This window comes from Falco rusticolus, chromosome 1 (genome assembly GCF_015220075.1).
Source record: "Falco rusticolus isolate bFalRus1 chromosome 1, bFalRus1.pri, whole genome shotgun sequence".
Taxonomy (NCBI): domain Eukaryota; kingdom Metazoa; phylum Chordata; class Aves; order Falconiformes; family Falconidae; genus Falco; species Falco rusticolus.
The window spans coordinates 49,069,371-49,090,807 of NC_051187.1; the positions used below are offsets into that span (position 1 = coordinate 49,069,371).

The following is a 21,437-nucleotide window of genomic DNA, read 5'->3' on the forward strand; positions in this document are numbered from 1 at the left end:
GACTGGCAAGACTCATGCCTTTCAGAGCTCCTTTCTACTGTTTCCAACCCTCTAACTGTCAGAAAGAGGCCTGAGAAGATCTCCTGTTTTGCCTGACTCATAGAGAGAGAATGATACTCTCAGTAGTATTTTTTGCAAGCAAATACATTGCGATTTGACTTAATGCCCCTATTTTGTATACTGAGAGGTCATATTTCTCTTTTCTGAGTTAGTCTTTATCGTACATGACTGTCAGACCGCAGCCTACAGTGGAAGTTGTCTGTATTTAGGCAAGCCTGTCCCCTTCTGAGTTTATAAAATTTTGTTATAGGATTTGGTGGCTGCAATGAGTTTTGCGTTTCTTCCACACCTTGTGCTTGCAGTCACTCTTCCAAAGACCCCTGTAGCACAGAACAGAGGATTTGGGAACAGCAATATTTTTTTCTTTTGCATGCTCACCCCAAAGCAGGAAAAAAACCCACCCAAACCCAAACAGAAAATGTGGACAAGGAAGGGATAGAGGTAGGAAAAGGCAAACGAGGTGGACGGAATGGAGGCCTTGCTGGGTCCCTCAGTCCCTGGGACATTGCATGGGGAAAATGTGGCACCAGATGCTGGGACTGGCTCATAATGAACTCTTTTAAGAGTTGAGTAGTCCAAGGAGTATATGAAGAGAAAGTGGAGCTGAGAGCTGGATCTGAAGGAGAATGGGGTCTAAGAGAAGGTATCCAGAGGAGGGACATGAATGAGCAGGTAAGAGGAGGACAAGGCACTGCTTGGAAACTGGTTGTGGAGACAGGTGGTAGGACAGGGGACGGGGGCAGTGCTGGCTCACATCTAGGGCACACAACCCAGAGATAATTCCCAGACTCCCTGACTATGACTGTGGCAACCTGCCAAGAGCAGAGCAGCCGAAGTAGTGAACTGCACTTCTGTCCTTCGATCATGAATTAAAGTTAAATCCAAAGTTTATCTAGCTCTTGGCCTTTAGCCTTTCAAACAAACACAGGGAGAAGCGACTGTATGATTGCAACATGAAAGCAAAGGTACAGGCTGAAGGTCAGACCCCACATTCAGTCCTCAACTGGAAAGCCTGAGGAGCTCCTCCTTCACCTCAGCTTCACCCAGCGACGCCCTTCGCATGAAGCTGGAAACCCCGGAGCTTCACTAGCGTTTATGATCAGCTATCAGGTTTTTCCAGTCCTTCTAGCTTTGGTGGCCGAGTTTAGTTGGACCAGAGCTTAAATTTTCTGCGTTTGAAGGTCACCAGAGAGCTGCGCTCTCCACTGGGGTCAGAGGAGGCCTGGCACATGCTACTGCCGTGTCCAGTGTTACCCTGGCAGCCGGTACCTGGGACATCACCTAGCAAATTGTCTCACCCTTTGTTAGCATGGCTGAAAAGACAGAAATTCTGTCTTTTCAGAAAAAGAAGAAAAATAAAAAAATAATTTAAAAAAAATGCCTGATGTGCTCTTGATTTTTAAGGCCTATTGAATTGCAAAAATAATGTTCAGAGATCACTGAAGATCACAAAATCAAGCGCTTACAAAATGAGAAAAGCCAGAACTAAGGTGACATGTACATCCCATCTGAATTATGAAGGATGCTTGAGTTGTTTCATAGCTTGTAATGCATGTAGTGAGTAAGACCAGGTGGGGCACAGTTGTCCTTTACTTACAGCTGACACCCTGCAGAAGGAGGTGCTATTCCTGCCCTCACCACCCGAGCAGGTTCCTGTGGGACCAGAGGCAAAACTCTTCGATGTCTCAGAGCTGGCTGCTGGATGTTCCCCCTGAGCCACATTGCAGACACGGAGCTACAGCTGCCATCAGTGGGATCTGCATGGATGGTGTGCTCGGAAGACTCCGACTCTCCAAATGGATCCCAAAAATTTATAACTACTTTTTGACTTAACCTTCTCTCCTGGCTTCTGCAGCTGTGTAGAGGGGAAAGGCATGCCCAGGGAATGAACGCTTGTAAAGCACTGGGGTAGCGGAGTGATGAGCACCATAGGAAAATTCTTGAAGCTTTAAACAGTCTGCAAAGCATCACCATAGAATAGAAAGAGCTGGGCAGCTGCTTGCTTGCAGAGCACCATCCATGTTTTCTGTGAAGAGGAAGAGGTTCAGTGGAAGAAACATCACACATGATCCTGCAGTGAAGCAGAGATGAGCGTACGCACAAGGACAGCATATGTAGGTTGTACCTGCGATCCTTGTGTTCCTGACCATGGAGGTCCTAAGGCTATAATCTCTCAGCAGAGTTTTGTATCCCTTGTGGAGGCTAAATTAGAGCTTGCTGGTTTGAGTGGGAGACTCTCCATAGACCCCAGCTTCACTTTAGATGAAGCTCATTTTACTCTGTTCTGTAAAATAATTAATCCTAACCCTGCAAGACTTCCTCTTATTGTGGTCCTTCTGTCCTGTAACCATTTTATTGTCCTCTGAGCTTTTTATAATTCTTTCACAGAACTGCTGCAACAGAGTGAACAAAACTGTGTAGGACTTGGAGTGGGGAAGCATCGCCAGTCTGGCCGCTGCTCAGGTTAGCAGCTGAGCATTTTGGTGTGTAGGTGTATTGATTATCTGCTTTGAGTTCAGGAGCTGCCTTATGGACATTTATCAACCAAAGAACACAGCCATGGCTGGCTGATCCTCAAACTGAGCGAAGGTAACATGCGGTCTGTTTGGACATCTGTTGCTGAAGTTCGTTGGGCTGTCTTGCTGCTGAAACCTGAAAACCTTTGTTACATCATAGTATTACTGGCACTGCACGGGATTCAGCAGAAGACTTACAAAGCAGTTGCAGGGAATTGAAATAAACAAAACATCTTGTTTCAGAATGTGCACAGAGAAGACTAAGCCTTAAACACAACAGAAGCCCTTTGTCATGCAAAACCAGATCCTTGGTGTAGGTGTTGAGCACTGCAGCACCATCTTATTGAGCTCTTCTCCTGGAGGATATGAGGTAGTGATATTGGTATAAGTTAAGTTAGGTTTCAGAGGGCTTTCCTAGATAAGAGAAGCATGAAATGCAAGGCCAAAATTGGGAGGAAACAAAGGGTCCCGGCCAACCGCAGTGAGCTTTACATGGGGAGGGTTCAAGCCTCCTGAAGGCAGAAACCAGTAGAAAAATCAGAGGAAAGGAGGATAAGCCAAAACCTGGAATGGCTTGGAATGGAATGAATGGCTGCTGGAATGGATCCAAAGCTAAAATCAGCTATTTTGATTTAAATATGTTGTACAAACTTAAACATGTTCCTCCAAAGGAGACTGTGATAAGATGTTACAACCTGTAGATGATGAAGAGTTTTGTGAATGTCACGTGCTTTGAGAAAGCCAAGAAAGAATTTTGTTCTTTCAACTGATTAGGCCCACATTTGCTCTAGCAGAGGTTCTCTTGCTCGTTCCTGCTCACTGCGGTGGCAACTTCTAAGATGGGCAGCACCTCTCAAGTGTGACAGCCGTGTACACCACTTCCCACTACCAGTAAGGCTGGTTGTAGAGCTCGCAGCAGCAGCATGGTACCGTCGATTGCCACACACAAACTATACACATTACACAAACATTTAAGGAGATGTGACTCCTTAGGAAGTTTTAATTATGCTTAACATCTGCTCTGGGACATCTTCATGTACCACTCTACTGTGCTTTTCATAAATATCTGTTCATTCCAAACATCCTACTTGATAAAAAATTATAACATTTGTGTGAGAGACAGCATAATGTTGAACACATCATGTGTTATACCAATACCAGTAATGTAAAAACTGATGTAAACTGGGTTCTGCACTCCTCAGGAATTAATTTTGGTTGATGACCACATAGTCACAGATAGACTGTATCAACTTTTCTTAGACTAGTATCTGCTTTGAAAAGGCCAGTGAATTTCACAGCAATGGAACAGTCACACAGCAAGGGCAAACAAATTACTTCCTTTTTCAAAAATCAGCTCTTTGGTGGTGCCCGTCACACAGAGTGTGTGTCTTCCAGCAGGTAAGCATTGCTGGATCCAACTAGGTCCTGCATACATCTTAGGTGAACATCCAGTTACAAGAAACTAAGCTTTAGACAGATTTTTTTTCCTGGAATACATGGTGTTGCCCACATGTTGGTGTTGTGCAAACTTATCTGGAGCAAATAACATCAGAAACTTGTGTAAGAGGCCTTAAGTAATCACCTAAGCGGGGGGGTCGGCGGGGCACCTGGCATGTTTTGTCTCCAAACAGAAGGGAGCATAATGATTAATCACAGCTTTGCATGAAGGTTTAAATTGCACGAAATGAACAGGGAAGAGCATCCTTTCAGTCAGAGTTCTGCTTGCTCTCCTCCTGAAGATGATATCAATGAGGATCCTCTGTGTCTTGCTGTGCCTCCACTTACCCTGGGTATGAGTTTGCTTACTTGATTCTTTTCGTATCTTTCTGTTTTGAATAGTGAGCGTTTATTTAATGTTCATTCATTAGACAGATACATTTTGGCTGTCACCTAGCTCATAAAATTCAATGCACACACATATGCACAAGCTTACTGTAACTGCTTCACTGCTGGACTCTCGTCAGTAGTTCTTGAGTATCCAGCTCTCTTCCAGCTCTCTAGTTTTGCTTAATTTGGTTTTTCTGAATCTGCCTAACTTCAGGAACAGCAAAGCACATACATTAACATGAATTCATAAATTCGTCGGTGTTGCTGTAAGTCTTAAACCTAACAGACTGGATGCTAGTGGCCCCAGCCAGTCAGGAATTTCCATGTTTATTAAGGTGAATTTCACTCTCTGTTGGATGGTGCTTCAGCAGGCTTTTCCACCTACAAATGACACACAATACATTCATTATAAAATACACATTAAAACCCAACAATTCCTGTGGCAGAAACATCAGGTTAAACTAGAGCTAAGTAAGAAAAAAAAATTTCAATAAGGAAAGAGATAGACTTGATTTTCAACTATGCTAACATAACCTTGCTGTTTTCTCATTGAGGTCTCAGGCCATAATCTTATGTTAGATTCTTTATGTTTCTCTTTTGACTTTTTTTTTTTTTTTTTTTGAGGAATGTGCATGTTTAACAAACCACAGAAATTCTAGGAAGCAGATGGGACAAAACAGAAGCAGTCGTATTGGAGCTGTCAATGCTGAAAGGGCACAGACCACATAAAATCAAAGTTTTTACTTGCTGCTTTTAAGAGGCACTTGGGCCAGATCTTCAGGATGCATCAAACCAGCGTGAATCTGCTGATTTTAATAATGACTTTCCAGTTCTCTGGGGCTGAGATTCTGGCCCTGGAGGCTAGAATTAGGAAAGATTTATCTTCCTTGGAAGTAATAATTGAACATAATAATCATAATAAGTAAATATTAATTATTAATATTTTCAAGCATGAATTATGCTGCTTGAAAAGAACATCAAGTGTGCAGAGGAATCCATTCAGACCAAATTACATCTCTAGCCATAAAACAGGGCTTTCTTTTATGAAAAAAGAATTGTTTTCCAATCTTTTACTAAGTGATTCTTAGGTTTGAAGAAAAACTCAGTATATTTATTTCTTTTCTTTCCATTAGCACCATGGAATCCATCCATCACTGACATTACTATTGTACTACAGTGTTGTTAGCTTTCTTGCTCTTTATGCCAGGTGAAACAGTGCTACAAGCTTACAGTTAGCAACTGGGATTAAAATCAAAGACACTCACGGGAAAACTCTCTTCATATGTATCTTTAAGCCAGTTTTGTGTAGACTGAAGGTGGCAGAATGAAAACAGAAATTTGGAAATATTGAGGCAAATGGAAATAGAACATAGGATTTTTTAAGTATTTGTTTTAACTTAACCAGCTACAATCTAATTTCAAGTTAATTTTGTATGTGTACGCAGAACACAAGACTTCTGTGGAATGATATTATCATAATATATCCTGAGCATCACCAGCTCCCTACATAGCAACATTAATTTTAAGAGATGGAAGACTTTGTTCTGACAAAACAACAACAACAAAATAATCATATCTTAGAAGAAATGTCAGGAATAAAATCCCTGTACTGTTGGGTGTGCTGCTTTCCAGATGGCTGCAATTGCCACATGTCACCTATGCCACCGAGGGCTGGAGGACAGCAGCATTATGTTGCTGTTCTCTCGGCAGCTGTTTCGTTAATCTTGGCTTTGCTTTTTTCTCTTTTTTCCTCCTGGCAGGCACAAGGTGGAGAGACTGACTTTGAAAAGGAGGGTGCAGGAGTGCGTGGTCCCAGGATTGTGGAGCACATGGCCCAGTCCACGTGCCAGTATGAGAAGAACTGGCCCATCTGTGCAGATGATGACTGGGTGAGCGATGAGCTCTGGGGGCAAAAGTAGGGTGCCCACAGACCCCAGACGGACCGCTATGATGGGTGCCATGCAGCCAGCACGTGGCTGGGATGTATGTCTGAAGGAGGACGGGGGATGCTTCATGTTGGGGCAGGCTGGAGAGAGCTCCTGCAGGAAAGAAAGAAAGAAAGTGAGAAATGAGGAGAAAGAAAGAGAGAGAAGAAGTTTGCAGGGGTGCAGAATCAGATGAGAAAGTAAGCCTGGAAAAGAAAGATGAAATAAAAGAAGGCTTTACCTAGAAAAAAATAAGACAGGTTTCTTTTCAGAATTCTGATATTGCCACTTTTGGAGTTGGTAAGAGAAAGGCACCAGAAAGAAAGATGTGTGACAAAGAAAAATAACTAGGAATAACTTACACTTCACAAGTTACTGCTTAGGAAGGCAGATGGCAAAATGTTCAGTAACCATTTCATAATGATCGACGGAATGTCTTTGTGTATAAACTGTTAAAGTTCTCTCTCTCTTGCATCTCAGCCCACCTCTATGCTACAGTTATTTGATGAAGTCTTGGCAAAGAGTTTTAGTCTGTAAGAACATTAAGTTTTTCTGCGGAAAATGTTACTTAAATAAGTTTGCCTCTAATATCCTTGCTCAAACTGGACAACCGAATTCTCCTTACAGCAGCCCTTTGGGAAATATATATATATATATATGTCTTATTTCACCCCTGAGGAACAGAGGAGGTGGAAAATTAAGGGTTTACTTGTTCCTCATGCCCCACTTTTGGCAGGTTTCTGAGGATGCACTTCACTGATTCCATCACACCACCGGTGCCAGAGGCATACGAGGTAAAGGATGAGCCCCCCGGTCACTTGCTCTAAGTCACACAAGTCCTTTGCAAGGTCACTGGATGAATAGGACAGGACACCTAAAGAGAACTTGTGGAATCTTGCCCTGATTTTTTTTTTTTTAATGTGTTTTCAGTGTTAGCCAAAAGTGCTGGCAAACATAATGTTAGAAAAATGTTTACTCGTGAAGATTTTAAGACAATTATTTCCCTCTTCCAATTTTAGGGTACCAAATGTCCTTCAGGCTGCAGGATGCAAGGACTAATTGATGAAACGGACCAGGATTATAGTCACAGAATAGACAAAATCAAGAAGCTGCTAGCAGAAAGTCAAAACAACTACAAAAAATCCAATCGGATAATTGTGGAAACCATAAATGTACTAAAACCAAACCTGGACAGTGCTCAGCGTAAGTATCTCACATGCAGTTTTATTATCCCTTGCTGAATTATTGGGGGTTTTTTAGTGCATAAGCAATATGTAGTGAAAATATAAGCTGCGCTGGACCTTATTATCAAAAGCCAGCATAAACATAGTAATGCAAGACTCTTAACAGCTAACTAATGAAAACTAATGTAATGTTAACCTGCTCAGTGCTATGAGAAATATGTTCTTAATTACTGTTTTAATTACATGTTTTAAAATATGCTACTCTTTTAGGAAAGAAAACCACATGTACATAGCTGACTGTGAGGCATTTCTGTTTCAGAGACTGATGAGAATTACGGTCACGTGTCAGGAGAACTGAGGCGGAGAATTGTGACATTGAAGCAGAGAGTTGTCACTCAAGTAAACAGAATTAAAGCTCTGCAGAACAGCATCCAGGAACAGGTGACAGAGATGAAGCGCTTGGAGGTAGGTGGCTGCTACGTAATTTCTATTCCTTCCAGTGCTTAGCTACAGGAGGGTCTATCCATCACACCGTATGTGGCGAGCAGTGCTCTTTCTGGAAGACAACATGATGCAGCTCTCACAGGATCTGACTTGCCAAGGCAAATCCCCGAACAAGTTGCTTTCTGTGCAGCTTGGTTTTCTGCTCCTGCTGCATGGGAACCAACATGAGCTCAGGAGGACTCCTGGTCCCACCTGCGGCTTCTGCTCTGAGACAGGCAGCAAGGATATTATATATTGGTTATATACAACTGGCTCTGTGAGGTGTGTCTGCTCCTGTAAGGAGCTGCTGAGCAGCTGGGATGAGGGGGATGTGCCCTGTCCTTCCCCAGTGCTGCCCACAGCCCATGCTGGCATTAGAGCCCATGTTCCCTGGTTGCAGCCAGTTCTGACAGTAATGCGAGGAGAAGTCCTGGCTCAAACAGTGGTTTTGCTCAAAAGCCAATTTGGATCCCTGGATCAGAGACCCAGCTTTTGGATCATTTGAGAAAACAGCGGTAACCCCAGGATGGGAAGCCTCACAGCAGGGCCATAACAGGCTCTGGGACAAGCCCAGTGTCCTCCCCTCTCCCTGAAGGACCTGTTTCTGCCCTGGTCCCCAGGGAGCGTGCCCAGTTCTGCAGCACTCCCTCCAAACCCAGAGGTCATCCCTATGCCCTGAAAATAGAGGGAGCAGAGATTGGGAACATGTCCTAACGTACTTCTCCGTGGAGCTCATGTGCACTGCGCTATTGCACTTGTCTATTTACAGTGGAAATAAACCCAGGGTTGATTTCAAAACTGAGCTTTAGAAAAACTCAGCTGTAGGCGGGAGGTACCAGGGCAGCTCCCACCTTTCCCTAGCCCACTTAAAGGTATGATATCTTTGCTTGAGAAAGTCACGAAAGCTCCCTAACCGAATTATTTTTCTCCATTTGTGTAGGTGGACATTGATATTAAGATACGAGCTTGCAAAGGAACCTGTGCTAAAAGTTTTGGTTACCAGGTGGACAAGGAAAGCTATGACAACATCCAGAAGCAGCTTACCCAAGCCAACTCCATCGACTTGCACCCAGAGCTTCAAACCACCACCTTAAGCACACTGAAAATGAGGCCACTTAAGGACTCAAATGTTCCTGAGCATTTTAAGCATAAGCCTCTGCCAGAAATGCAAGCTCTGAACATAATTAATAACATCAAGCAGATGCAGGTGGTATTAGAAAGACCAGAAACAGACACAAACCCTCCCCGAGGTGACAGCTTGTATCACGTGGCAGAATCGAGGGGGGATGGACCTGCATACACCAGCAAATTAGTTATTCCTGCTCATGGGAGAGAAACCCTTAGTCTGGGAGACAAAACCTCCTCCCCTGTCCGTAGATGCACCAAAACTACCACCACAAAATATGTCAGTGGCCCTGATGGCCCTAGGGAAGAAGTAGTTGAAAAGGTGGTTTCTTCTGATGGCTCAGACTGCTCCCATTTCCCAGGAACAGGAACTGTTGGTGGGACAGGTGACTCACACAAGCTAGAGAGGTTATTCCCTGAGCTAGAGTCGTTTTTTACCCCTGACTCTCCATCCACTGCTAGTAGGCACTTTGGTGGATCTAGCAGCATTTCAACTAGCAGCCACTTAACTGGCACAGGCACTAGCCACTCAAGTACTGGGGTATCCAGTCATTCAGGGACTTATGGGGGGAAAGGCAAATTTACAGACTTAGGAGAGGATGAAGAAGATGACTTTGGAGGACTTCACCTTCAGCCATCTGGATTCCCATCTGGCAGTGCAAGTCACTCCAAGACCGTAGTGACCAGCGCCTCTTCTAGTTTCAACAAGGGAGGCTCCACTTTCGAAACCAAATCACTAAAGACCCGTGAAATAACTGAGCAGCTAGGTGGGGTGCAACATGATCAGAGTGCAGAGGACACCCCAGACTTTCAGGCACGCAGCTTCCGACCGTCAGGATCGAAGCGAAGGACAGCCAGTGCTGGGAAAGGTACACGGGCATCACAGAAGTAGTTATTGAGGTAGTGGAGCCAAACTCCATCCATAACCAAACTGACACATTGGGTTTAGATACTGCAGTACAACAATGATGATAAAATGCAAGCACTGTGTGTTTGTGGCCACCTTGGAAATCAAAAGGAAAATATTTCATTAATAGTTGGGTATTACATAGGCGGTTCACGATTTAAGAAGTACGTAAAGTTTTATTTTCTGAATTCTTTTTAATGTTGCCTGTCACTATACCTAGTGTAGTCCAAGACATGTTTAACAATTTCCCTCAGAGCTATTGGTACTTGGATTCCTCTGAACCTTTTATTAAAATTTGCTGATAACTCCTGTCAAACCAGATCAACTTTTTTTTTTAGACTGTGATGATATCCGCCAGAAACACACTTTTGGTGCCAAAAGTGGCATTTTCAAAATCAAGCCAGCGGGATCCAATAAGGTTTTGTCAGTTTATTGCGACCAAGAAACCACTTTGGGAGGATGGCTATTGATCCAACAGAGAATGGATGGATCAGTGAATTTTAACCGGACCTGGCAAGACTACAAGAGAGGTTTCGGCAGCGTGGATGGCAGAGGGCGAGGAGAGTTCTGGCTGGGCAATGAAAACATACACTTGTTGACTCAGAACAACACTCTTCTTCGGGTAGAGTTAGAGGACTGGGATGGAAAAGCTGCGTATGCGGAGTATATCGTACAGGTAGGGTCTGAAGCAGAAGGGTACACCCTTGCCGTGTCCTCCTATGAGGGAACCGCTGGGGATGCTCTGATCGCTGGCTGGCTGGAGGAGGGCACCGAATACACATCCCATGCCCAGATGCAGTTCAGCACCTTTGACCGCGACCAGGACCGCTGGGAGGAGAGCTGTGCAGAGATGTACGGGGGTGGCTGGTGGTACAACAGCTGCCAGGCGGCCAACCTCAATGGCATTTACTATTTGGGGGGCCACTATGACCCCAGGTACAACGTTCCTTATGAGATTGAAAATGGCGTGGTCTGGCTGCCATTTAGAGCCTCTGACTATTCCCTTAAAAATGTTAGAATGAAAATCAGACCCGTAGAAAGGCAGGCTTTTAATTAATATGTTACAACTACAAGTTGAAAAGTTTTTTTTATATGTGTGTGTGCATCATGTACCTTTACTCTGGGAATTTGAAGGCAACTGGACACATCTATGGCTTAAAAATAAACACTGATTAATTATCAACAAAACAGTCCTTTCATTTTATTTATAACTAATGTTTTCAAAGAAATACTGATTTTGAAACTCTTTTTCTATGAACTTGGTCTATGTCTGTGACTATGTCTATGTCTTTGGCAGCTCACACCTTGACTGGAGATAAAAATATTTATAATTTGAAGTATTTACTTTGTTTAAGAGTGTTAAAGAAGTAAAAGAATTTAGAAGTTCAACACTAACTCCTGCCTCCACTAACATGAACTGTGAAAGTCTGAGTTCAACAGTGACGCTTCTGAGTCATCTCCTCTCATCTCCATTTGCAGGCGAGCACAGGGAGTCAGTTCTCAGGCAGAGCCGCGGGTGGTTTGGGGTCTCACTTTTGCTGCACACTTACTATGGGGTACCCTTTGATAAATGATGCACGCATTTTAGGACTGACTTTTAAAGGTCTCCTAAGCTTTGATATTACAAATGTGGAGGTAGACCTTCTATCCCATTGATGAATTCGAAAGTAGTTGACCATGCATATTATAGCTTCAAAATAAGACAGTTCATGACAACTCATCAAAATATAACTTCAAAAACAGGCTATTTTTTTCTAGTACCAACTAAAAGGTTATGACTGTAACCAGCGCAAGCAAGATGAGGAGCACCTGGATGGCTACAGTATGTATTTCCTTGGTTTAGAGCGTTTCTCTGCACAAGTGTCAAGCAAGGATCCTGCAACTCAGGTGTTTAAACCAGCAACTTGCTGACGGTGTACAGAAGAATATTTTAGCAAAAAAGCTGGCTGCATGGAAAAACATTTATATTGGTTACACAAGAATATACTGTATTTACCTTTATACCTTATGAGACAAAAATCACACAAGTAGTTACTCTGTTTAATATTTCTGTGGTTTGACTGAAAAACAAGCAGAAGCAAACTTCCTTGCCTCCAATCTCACTGTCCAGCATGTTGCAAACCATTTAACAATATCACCAAATACTGGCAAAACAGCTCACTTTTAGCCTTTTATTAGTGCTTCTCAAACACAGCTACTATTTAACTTTTTTGGAGAGTTTGTTGAAGAGCAAAGACATCTTTACAGCCATGTGCAGAGAAGTGACTCTGCTTTTGGAAAAGGGGCTTCTGCTTTACGCTTAGTGGTTTTGTTCCCAAGCCTCAGTAGAAGCCTGCCTGTGGGGATGCTGAACATTTGCGCTCATGTAGTAAGATGCTGCCATGGTGTCTCCTCCTTGTCCTCCTGGGGTCCACAGGTAAAATCAACACAAGAGTTTTCATAGAATCACAGAACGTTCAGGGTTGGAAGGGTCCTCTGGAGATCACCTGGTCCATCCCCCAGCTAAAGCAGGTTCACCCAGAGCAGGTTGCACTGAATTGTGTCCAGGTGGGTTTTGAATGTCTCCAGAGAAGGAGACTCCACAGCCTCCCTGGGCAGCCTGTCCCAGTGCTCTGTCACCTTCAAGTAGAGACATTCTTCCTCATGTTCAGATGGAACTTTTTGTGCTGCATTTTGTGCCCGTTGCCCCTTGTCCTGTTGCTGGGCACCTCTGAAAAGAGCCTGGCCCCGTCCTCTCGACACTCGCCCTTAAGGTATGTGTAGACACCAATGAGATCCCTCTCAGCCTTCTCCAGGCTGAGCAGGCCCAGCTCCCTCAGCCCTTCCCCATAAGGGGGATGCCCCGGTCCCCTCATCGCCCTCGCAGCCTCCGCTGGGCCCTCTCCAGCAGTTCCCTGTCTCTCTTACTGGACCCAGTACTCCAGGTGTGGCCTCACCAGGGCAGAGCAGAGGGGCAGGACAACCTCCCTCAACCTGCTGGCCACACTCCTCCTAATGCACCCCAGGATGCCACTGGCCCCTTGGCCACCAGGGCACCCTGCTGGCTCACGGGCAACTTGCTGCCCACCAGAACTCCCAGGTCCTTCTCCACAGAGCTGCCCCCCAGCAGGTCAGCCCCAGCCTGTACTGGTGCAGGTTTCAGATGGGACCCATCTACCACTAGCGATCTGGGCACCTCGCTTTCGGGAGGAAGGCTGCTCCCACTGAGAGGTGCTTGATCCTGCTACCAGTGTTGAGAAGTCCTGTCTTTGGGACAACCCTTGCTCCTGGCTACCGAGGGAGCATAGACCAATAGCTTCGGTGAAATACCCAACCTTCACCTACCCTATGACTGGTGTCACTAACTGCTCTAGTCCCACAATACTGACTGTTTGAAAGGCATAGAGCCAGGTCTTCTAATACTGGATTTTATTCTATCCTGTGATAAAAGACTGTGGGAGGGTAGAAGGGATATTAAGAGGCACAGTATGTAAGCTAGGTCCCAGGAAAGGGCATGTTTTGTCCAGCATTCAGGATTTGAACTAAGTGACTGGTGAGCTACCCATTTCTTAAATATTATCTTTTCACTTTATTCCTTCTCAGCTCATTACACAGGTAGCTACCGTTACCTTTGTAATACAAAAGAAAATGACTGTCCCTAATTTAGTGGAATGCATTTGCTTCTCCATGCATAATGCATAAATACTTAGGAATCATGTGAAGAGAAGTTTACTTTTAAGGCTTTATTTAATTTTTAGAAAACATTTTAAAATAATCCTCTCTCTCTTCAAACATGTATATAAGTCCTTTGTAAAAGAGTGAAACAAGCTGGGTCTTGGGTTTTTTTATCAGTGTTACTCTATACTAGTTCTGTCTTGCGAACAAATGAAAAATGGAACAAAACCCACTTGTGAGTTATTTTCATCGGTCAGATTTTGATTTAAAATTGACATAGCTTTTCACTTAAGGTCACAATATGCTCATACATATTTGGTTCTCATATGTAAAGACAAGTCTGAATACTGTGGCTAAAAAGATAACCATGTACAAATATTAAAAGAAAATCCCTGATTCTGTGCATTTTGATAATGGTTAATCTGGAAAGTATGGCCTGATTTTCATGCTCATCTTCTTCATTGAATACCATGACCCTTTCCAGTTCATCCATACAACACCATCATCTGTACCATGTTTTGACATATCCCAGCTGTAGGTCCCTCCCCAATAATATCTGCCGTTGGGGTTGGCTGAGTGGCAGCGGTTGTACCACCATCCACCACCATCTTCTTTAGAACACTGTTTTCTTGGATCTGCAGTTAACCTGGTGAGGGAAAAAAATATTGTTGAGAGTGACAGATTAACTGTAAGCAAACAGATTACCAGAGCGTGTACACCTGCCCCTATACCAAAATTTTCAAACCATAATAAACATTTAAAGTGCTCTCTGAACTTTCTTTAAAAGATTGACCATCATAAGTGTGTGCTACACGGTGCACTTGGAAGGTGAAGCAGCTAAGAAAAACAAGTCAAATTTTGGCTGCATCTCTTTGGGAGTGTAATTTTAGTTTACCAAATGATAACTACAATTACTTCTAGTTCATAACGATAACTGCAATATCAATGCAATTTGAAGACATAAACCAATGAGAAATGTATGTCTTCCCAACCTAAAAAATTCCTTTGCTCATTAATATGTAATCAGGTATTAAGATAAAGACATAGCACATAGTTTAGAGATACAGTGCTAAAGTATGTACTTTACATCTGAGCACCTGTCTTCTGAGTAGGCAGAACTTTGCTTTTTAAATAGCACATGCTACCCGTCTCTTTCCTCTGGATTCATTAGGTGTTACTGATGTGAGTACCAATATTCCGACTTAAGCAAGACAGTGTCCTCAGCTCTGCCACCATCAGTCTCTGAGAATGAATATATTGCACCCAGATTTACTGATTTGTCTGTGGTAACATCATTCATGGAATTAATAGAATCCAGTATGCTTGCTTCTTACTTGGTCGTAGAGCAGCACTAACCTGATATATAGTTTCACCCACCCTTGGCTACACTAAGAGAACTGCCTGGACAACTGCCTGGACATTTGACTGGTAACTTGCAGGGATAAAACATAGTTTAAGATACTACGAAGTGCTGTGAAAACTAACAGCAAATTAGAGAACTATTCTATATTCAGCTCTATTTTAAGCTCTATTTTTATTTTAAACATCTAATGCAAGTACATACCATCCATCATTGTCTCTGTCATAAGTACTGAAGAACATGCCATTGTGAATTGTCATTGTCCTGTTTTCTCCATGCACCTGAGAAGCTCCTTCCATTAGTGCATTGCCTGCAGTGCCTTTGTAGTTACTAACTGAAAGCTGATACTTGTTTCCTTCATTCTGTATGGTGAAACCTCCGTAATGAGCTGACACTTTATCACCATTCCAGTCCTCCATTTCAATTAAAACTTCAGTGGGACCTATTTTGGTAAGCTGGCTGATCTTGTCATTTCCAAGCCAATATTCACCTGAGAAGCAACAAGTGAGAGTCCTGTGAAACAGATGTCACAATATACTACAAGGAAAAATTATGATTTGCCTATGGGTCTGCCAAAGTGGATGAGTTAATTTAAAAAAATCAAAATGCTTCAAGAAATACCAGAAAACAGTTTCATGCTCAGTGTTTTACCTGGTGTATCACAGTAGTTCTTCCCTCCACTCTTCGCAACATTTCCAAATCCTTTTTTATATTCATCCCATACTCTTCCAAAATTAACACTGCCGTCCTGGCGGTTCTGAATCAAAGTCCAGCCTGCAGAAGTGGCAGGTTTTAGATTAAATTGCCATTGAGCAGGGAGCATGAGACATTAAGATACTTTTATCTTCCTTTTATCAGCTCTTTTATCTTCATCACAAGATAAGTAGAGCATATGGCTTCCTGGCAGCAGGTATTAGTTTTCACTGCTTATGAGCTCAGCTTGCCATTTTTGCTTGCACTTAAGTAGCACCTTGCTTCATAAAGAAAGGTGGAAAAAGCAGAACTTAATGGACTGCCCCAGTTTTCTGTCTAGTGCATAGTAGCAGGGTAAGAAATCGGCCAGGCCGTCCTTGTCTGCCCACCCACACATGGTCCATTCTAGTCATAGTAAGATACATTTTTATTTACCAACCCTATCCCAGCAATTTATTTCCAGTTTCTTTATAAAAGTATCCTACTGCACGTCTGAAGATGACCAAGACTTTTCTGAATGAGTCAGACTTAATTCTCAAATAATTACAAAATTTATAACAACTCCCTATTAGTTTGTATAAAATGCAAATTACTAATATGATTTTTTGTAGCATCCCTATCAATTATTTTAACAACATAGTTATTTTGCACTAACCTCCTTTATCTGTTTGCATGTCACAGTACACTCTGTATGGTTTGACAAAAGGACCTGGCTGGATGATGTACATTTCGGATACTTCACCTCCCTTTCTGAAAATATCCTCACATTCTGCAAGAATAAACCAGAGACACTGTTACTGAAAGAGCTGTGAACTTCAACAATCTTCTTATCCTTTGGTTTGCTGATTATAAGGGATCAATTTTAAATACACATATCATTCTACTTTCATTTTGATTTCTGTGATAGATCATGTGAAAGAATCAGGGAAGAAAGAACAGTGCACCTGCATTGTTCTACTTTGCCAAACAGGAATTTCTAAGAGTTCATATTGAGCAATGGAAGACTGTGTACTTGCCAGTGACTTTTTGAACTAGATAAGCTTGTGAAAAAAGAACCTTTCTTGACTGAAAAAAATTCAAGGGCACAACTATGATAGTCACAAATGTATCACCTCCACCTTACAAAGACCATGAAGCACATATTTCTTTAAAATGCTACTGGTCACTAATGAAGACAGATATTGGGTAAGAGGATCTTTGTTCTAACCAGTATAGGCATCTATAAAATATTTTTTTTTTCATTTAGTATCACTTTAGATCTTTTCTGCTATTCCAATCAATGACACAGGCTTCAGAGGCATGTTCAAACTAATTGAATGACGCATCTATCGATTTGCACGGTGATATAAATGGGGAAAATGATGTCATTATAGTTGAACGAGTACCTTTGCCTGAAACCACTGGAATATTACAGGAAACAACACATGGGGAACGGCAGTAGTCCACCTGGGTTGCAATGGCATTTTCCAGTTTTTGTATCTTTTTGTGTAAAGAATCCACAACTGCACGAAGGACCCTGAGGCTAGATGGGATGTTATTGTCCAGATTATCCTTTATGTAACTATAATGCAATTCCACTTCTGTGTTGTACTGAGAAAGTATATCATCATTGTCTAGAAAAGCAAAGAAATTAAAAGCAGATTAGTTTTCAACATGCTTTCCAGTTATGAAATAATGAAGATCAATCTGTAAGCACAATTTGAGAAGCCACTTCTTTCCTTAGCCGGGAGGAAGGATAGGCACTTCTTTTCTTACACAATGTGCAAAAACTGCGCAGAGATTCTCAGGAAAGTGGTACATGTATATTGCTATTTCTTTGCTAGCTAGTAGATTTATCACTGGTGCTATATTCTCCCAAAGAACTATAATTAGCTTCTTTCCAGGGAGCCATAGTGCCAAGCCAGGAGCTGGGCATAAAGGGATGGGATGGACACAGGAAAGCAGTTAAGGGGAGAACACAACCCTTATGTTTAAGAGCCCTGTATGAATCTTGCCTTAGTATGAGATCCATTCCTTTGCCCCTCTCAAAGGATTTTTTTGAGGTTTAACAGGACATGGTCATGGAACCCTACTTCACTAGATATTCCACTGTATTTTTATTTTTTTGAAGAAGTAACAGTAGCAATGCCAATAGAACTGCAATACCATTTACTCTAGTAATTCACAGAAATAGCATACCTTTTCTTTGTTTTTGTGTCTTTACCAGTTTATCATCTAGAGCTGTCACATATTCATAGAAAGTTGTAGAGGTATCAGACAGTTTGCTCACTTTGTCCTTTAGGTCACGAACAACTGATTTCACATTTTTTTCCTGCTTTACCAGTGTAGTTTGCAGCTCACATCCAGTTGGACACAGCACTCCCTTAAAAAAACAAACACACACACAAAAAACCACAACAAAAAGAACTGTGAATAAAAGTCAAGATAAAAATTTTCTAATCCCATCAGTGAATAACCATAACTTTGAACACACTGAATACTTAGTAATGTGAGACCAGATATTTAAGCACCTAGATAAGAACCCAAGACATTCAACTTCTATGAAGCAGTTTCAGCCTGAAGGTCAGGAAGGAGCCCTGAGTCCCCCAGGAGGACTTTTCTTGAAGATCTTGGGAAAAGCACTCTCTCTTCATACTTTTTGCTCTACTATAGGCTTTTCACTTTTCTGCACTGTTAAATGTTCAGTGTTAAGCCATCTGAACTATGATTAAAGCCTGTTGCACGTTTGTATCTAGCCCTTTACTCTTTCACTAGCCTCAGAGAATCAACCATGTTCTCTACATCTTGTTATATGCATCACTTGTGAAATGGCCACATGATCTCGATATTATCATCTCAAGAAGCTGAACTTCTGCAACAAGCACCGCACCATCAAGGACAGCAGTGTTTTAAAAAGAAGTAGGAAATTCTGAAGTCCTGTGAGAACCAAAACACCTCAGCAGCAGCGGGACTCCACCGTAACCATGTATTCAGTATGCTGTAAGAGACTCATTTGTTGGAAACCTCCATGAGCAAATCTGCTCTCAGATACTAAGATGACTCTCAGCACCGTTATAGCTTGCATTTTCCAGCAGAGAGCACAAGGACAGCATGATAGAGTACTGCAAGGCAGCAAGGAGTATGCTAGACCTTAGCACGCTTGCAAGCTCTTCCATAAGGGCAGTGACTGAGGATAGACTATACTTTCAAACAAATCGTCAGAAAATATTTTTTTTGTTCGTTTGCTCCCTAGGGTTCCTTGAGATTATCTGAAATTCAAGACAGCACTTCTGCAGAGTTTTTTTTTTGGGGGGGTCCTTCTTAATAGTTACTTATGCAAAGCCACATGGAAAACACAGTCTAACCCACAGATACTTCCTTTCCTCACGTACGGTTCAACTCTCATCTCCCCATCTTCGCCGTAGGCTGTCTGACTGCGACTAATCCCATAGACTCTGTTCCATTACTCTTCTGCACGCAGTCCTACCAACCTCAAGCAAATTGAAACAAAGTTGGGCTGCTTTAAATGAACGACCATTCCTTAGGTGGCAAAGAAAACCCCACGTGGGGTGCACTAGAAGAAAATGACTGTCTCAACAGGCAGACATATACCAGCTCGTCCAGAGGATGCTTGCAGCCACCAGCGTCGGGGTAGATGATATGTTCTTTCTTGTCCCCTGGCTTCACCCGCTTTTGGGGCCGGGGCTGGTACCCAGTCCCGCTGATGGGAGGTGCCACGGGCCGCAGTGTGGGGGCTGCTTCCCGTCTTTTGTCCAGGGGTCGGTGTCCTCGAACCCCGAGCTGAGGGGTGTCATCCTGCAAAGCCAGGGGGAGAAGAAACTCTCTGAGTCTGGGATTGCTACTGTAAAATGCAATGCACAGAGCGGAGGCATCTGTTCAGCACTCTTTGGTATTTTAAAGAGCAAAGAAAACCACGGAATGGAATGAAAAAAGCAATAATGGAAATATTATACTGGCATGATGTAAAAGTCATTGCTATGCCCTCCCCTGTAAGACTAGTCACTCTCCTGCCACCTAGACGTACACAAACTAAAAAGCCTTCAAACCAAAGCAAAACAGTATTTCAATAGTTCATTCTGACCAAGGAATAAAGTTTATATAGCTGAGAGCCTCTAAGCACCATGAAACTTGAAGCAGTAGGATAAAGAAAAAAGTAATTAGGCATTCTTGGGGCTAAGAAGAATATTCAGCATCACAATATCAGTGTTCCAATTCTTCACTAGGCTACAGGAAAATTTGTAAGGTCTCAGAAAATCAGGCCGCATCGGTCAAATACATCATCAGGTCCCGGGCCACATGCTACCTATTGATTGATGGAATTAGGAAAAGCATTCAATAACATCTCTTAGTGTAGGCTTTTAGAGCTGCCTCTGATGCATACATTCCCCATCTCTGCGAAAGATGAGAAAGTCTAGAAGGCTGAGCAAGGAAAACAGACCTGGTCCCTAAGCACTTGCTGAAACTAAACCATTTGAATTAATAGTTATTTGAATTACTGAATCAAAACCTTTGACCATCTCTAGTCCCACTCAGACATAGCTACAAATAAACGGTTTTAAGGATCCGGGATCAGAGGCTTCAAGTCATTTCAAAAGTAGGCAGTATACAAATCATAAAATCGCTGAAAATGGTTTAGCATAGTAGTCAATGTACAGACACAAATGTTTAGATTGTGTAACAGAAAATAATCTCATTTCTGATTACCCTGCTCTATTTAATTTTTGCAGGGATTTTCAAAATGTAAAAAAGGTACTGAGATTCTAAATTGTATTTCCCATTAAAACATTTTACCTGAAACTAAATATAGGTTAAACTGTTTAGATTGATCCTCATTGCTTGCCTTTTTGTTTAACAATCGTTACCTCTCCATTTCCAATGCAAAGCATGGCAGTTAATTTTGTTTTCAATGTGCCCTGAATCCGTAGAAATGTTTTTACTGTCTTTGAGACAGGACATGATTAATTACACATTTCTGCTTCTTTGCACCCGATATTGTCTGTAACATCATGTGTCAACATTGCTAAATTAATACCCTTAAATAAATTCAGGTAAATAACTAATCTTCTCATCAGACATTCTTCATTCCCTATAGAAAAAGAAAATAAATAGGAAGAAAATATATCCAGACTCAGAAAATAACTACTGTGCAGTTACATACACACAAAGAAATAACACAAAGGTTTTTTCTTTGAACACTTCAAGCAGAAAAACAACATGCACTGGATTATTTTTTCCCGCAGCTTCCAATTTAGCTAATTCACAGGAGTAAGTCATGCATGCAGTTAAATTAAATAACTTTTACTATTACTAATTATGAACAATATTACAACCTCATCATCATAGTCAGCAGATCCTTGTTGGGATTTAACAGAGGAAACACAGAGCAGGAACAGCAGGAGCAGTTTCATGGTGCTGGCTTGCTTGAGAGCTTAATGACCTTCTCCCACCAGCAGCTCTGGCAAGGAGAGGTCCTCTCTGTTCCTATATATACAGGCGGCAACCCTCATTTCCAGCTTGACGGTGATAGGACCAACCCTTCCGAGCAATCACTGCATCTCTGTTAATATTCAACCTTTCTCTTCACTGTGTGCCTGAATACATTTGTTGTTGAGCAATTTATCTGGACAACTCTTATCTACATGTCCCAGAGACCTCTGTTGATGCTGGCATCAAATACATGTTTAAATCCTTAAAAGCACCTCC

At 42.3% G+C, this 21,437-nt stretch overlaps 2 protein-coding genes across 2 annotated transcripts; one reads left to right on the plus strand and one right to left on the minus strand.

Annotated features, from left to right (window-relative positions):
* The first annotated feature begins 4,268 nt into the window (after positions 1-4,268).
* Positions 4,269-11,215, plus strand: FGA (fibrinogen alpha chain). The gene is made up of 6 exons (XM_037378265.1): positions 4,269-4,366; positions 6,164-6,292; positions 7,348-7,531; positions 7,832-7,977; positions 8,936-9,989; positions 10,366-11,215. The coding sequence occupies exons 1-6, from the start codon at positions 4,316-4,318 to the stop codon at positions 11,082-11,084; spliced, it is 2,283 nt and encodes a 760-aa protein (XP_037234162.1). The 5' UTR covers positions 4,269-4,315; the 3' UTR covers positions 11,085-11,215.
* A 2,519-nt stretch (positions 11,216-13,734) lies between these two features.
* On the minus strand, positions 13,735-21,198 carry FGB (fibrinogen beta chain). Its single transcript, XM_037378279.1, has 8 exons — positions 21,065-21,198; positions 19,326-19,529; positions 17,913-18,096; positions 17,120-17,347; positions 16,390-16,503; positions 15,693-15,815; positions 15,246-15,531; positions 13,735-14,327 (listed from the first exon to the last, which is right to left on the minus strand). Exons 1-8 carry the CDS (start codon positions 21,140-21,142, stop codon positions 14,099-14,101), a joined length of 1,446 nt encoding a protein of 481 aa, XP_037234176.1. The 5' UTR covers positions 21,143-21,198; the 3' UTR covers positions 13,735-14,098.
* Positions 21,199-21,437: the final 239 nt, after the last annotated feature.

What these genes read in the sequence shown, in the direction of transcription:
- FGA (XM_037378265.1), top strand. Translation starts at nt 4,316, where the DNA reads ATGATATCAATGAGGATCCTCTGTGTCTTGCTGTGCCTCCACTTACCC. An exon ending in TGTGCCTCCACTTACCCTGG is followed by an intron (nt 4,367 to 6,163) that starts GTATGAGTTTGC and finishes TCCTCCTGGCAG; the next exon opens with GCACAAGGTGGAGAGACTGA. An exon ending in AAACCTGGACAGTGCTCAGC is followed by an intron (nt 7,532 to 7,831) that starts GTAAGTATCTCA and finishes TTTCTGTTTCAG; the next exon opens with AGACTGATGAGAATTACGGT.
- FGB (XM_037378279.1), bottom strand. Translation starts at nt 21,142, where the DNA reads ATGAAACTGCTCCTGCTGTTCCTGCTCTGTGTTTCCTCTGTTAAATCC. An exon ending in GACACAAAAACAAAGAAAAG is followed by an intron (nt 17,348 to 17,912) that starts GTATGCTATTTC and finishes TTGCTTTTCTAG; the next exon opens with ACAATGATGATATACTTTCT. An exon ending in CATGCAAACAGATAAAGGAG is followed by an intron (nt 15,816 to 16,389) that starts GTTAGTGCAAAA and finishes CCACTTCTGCAG; the next exon opens with GCTGGACTTTGATTCAGAAC.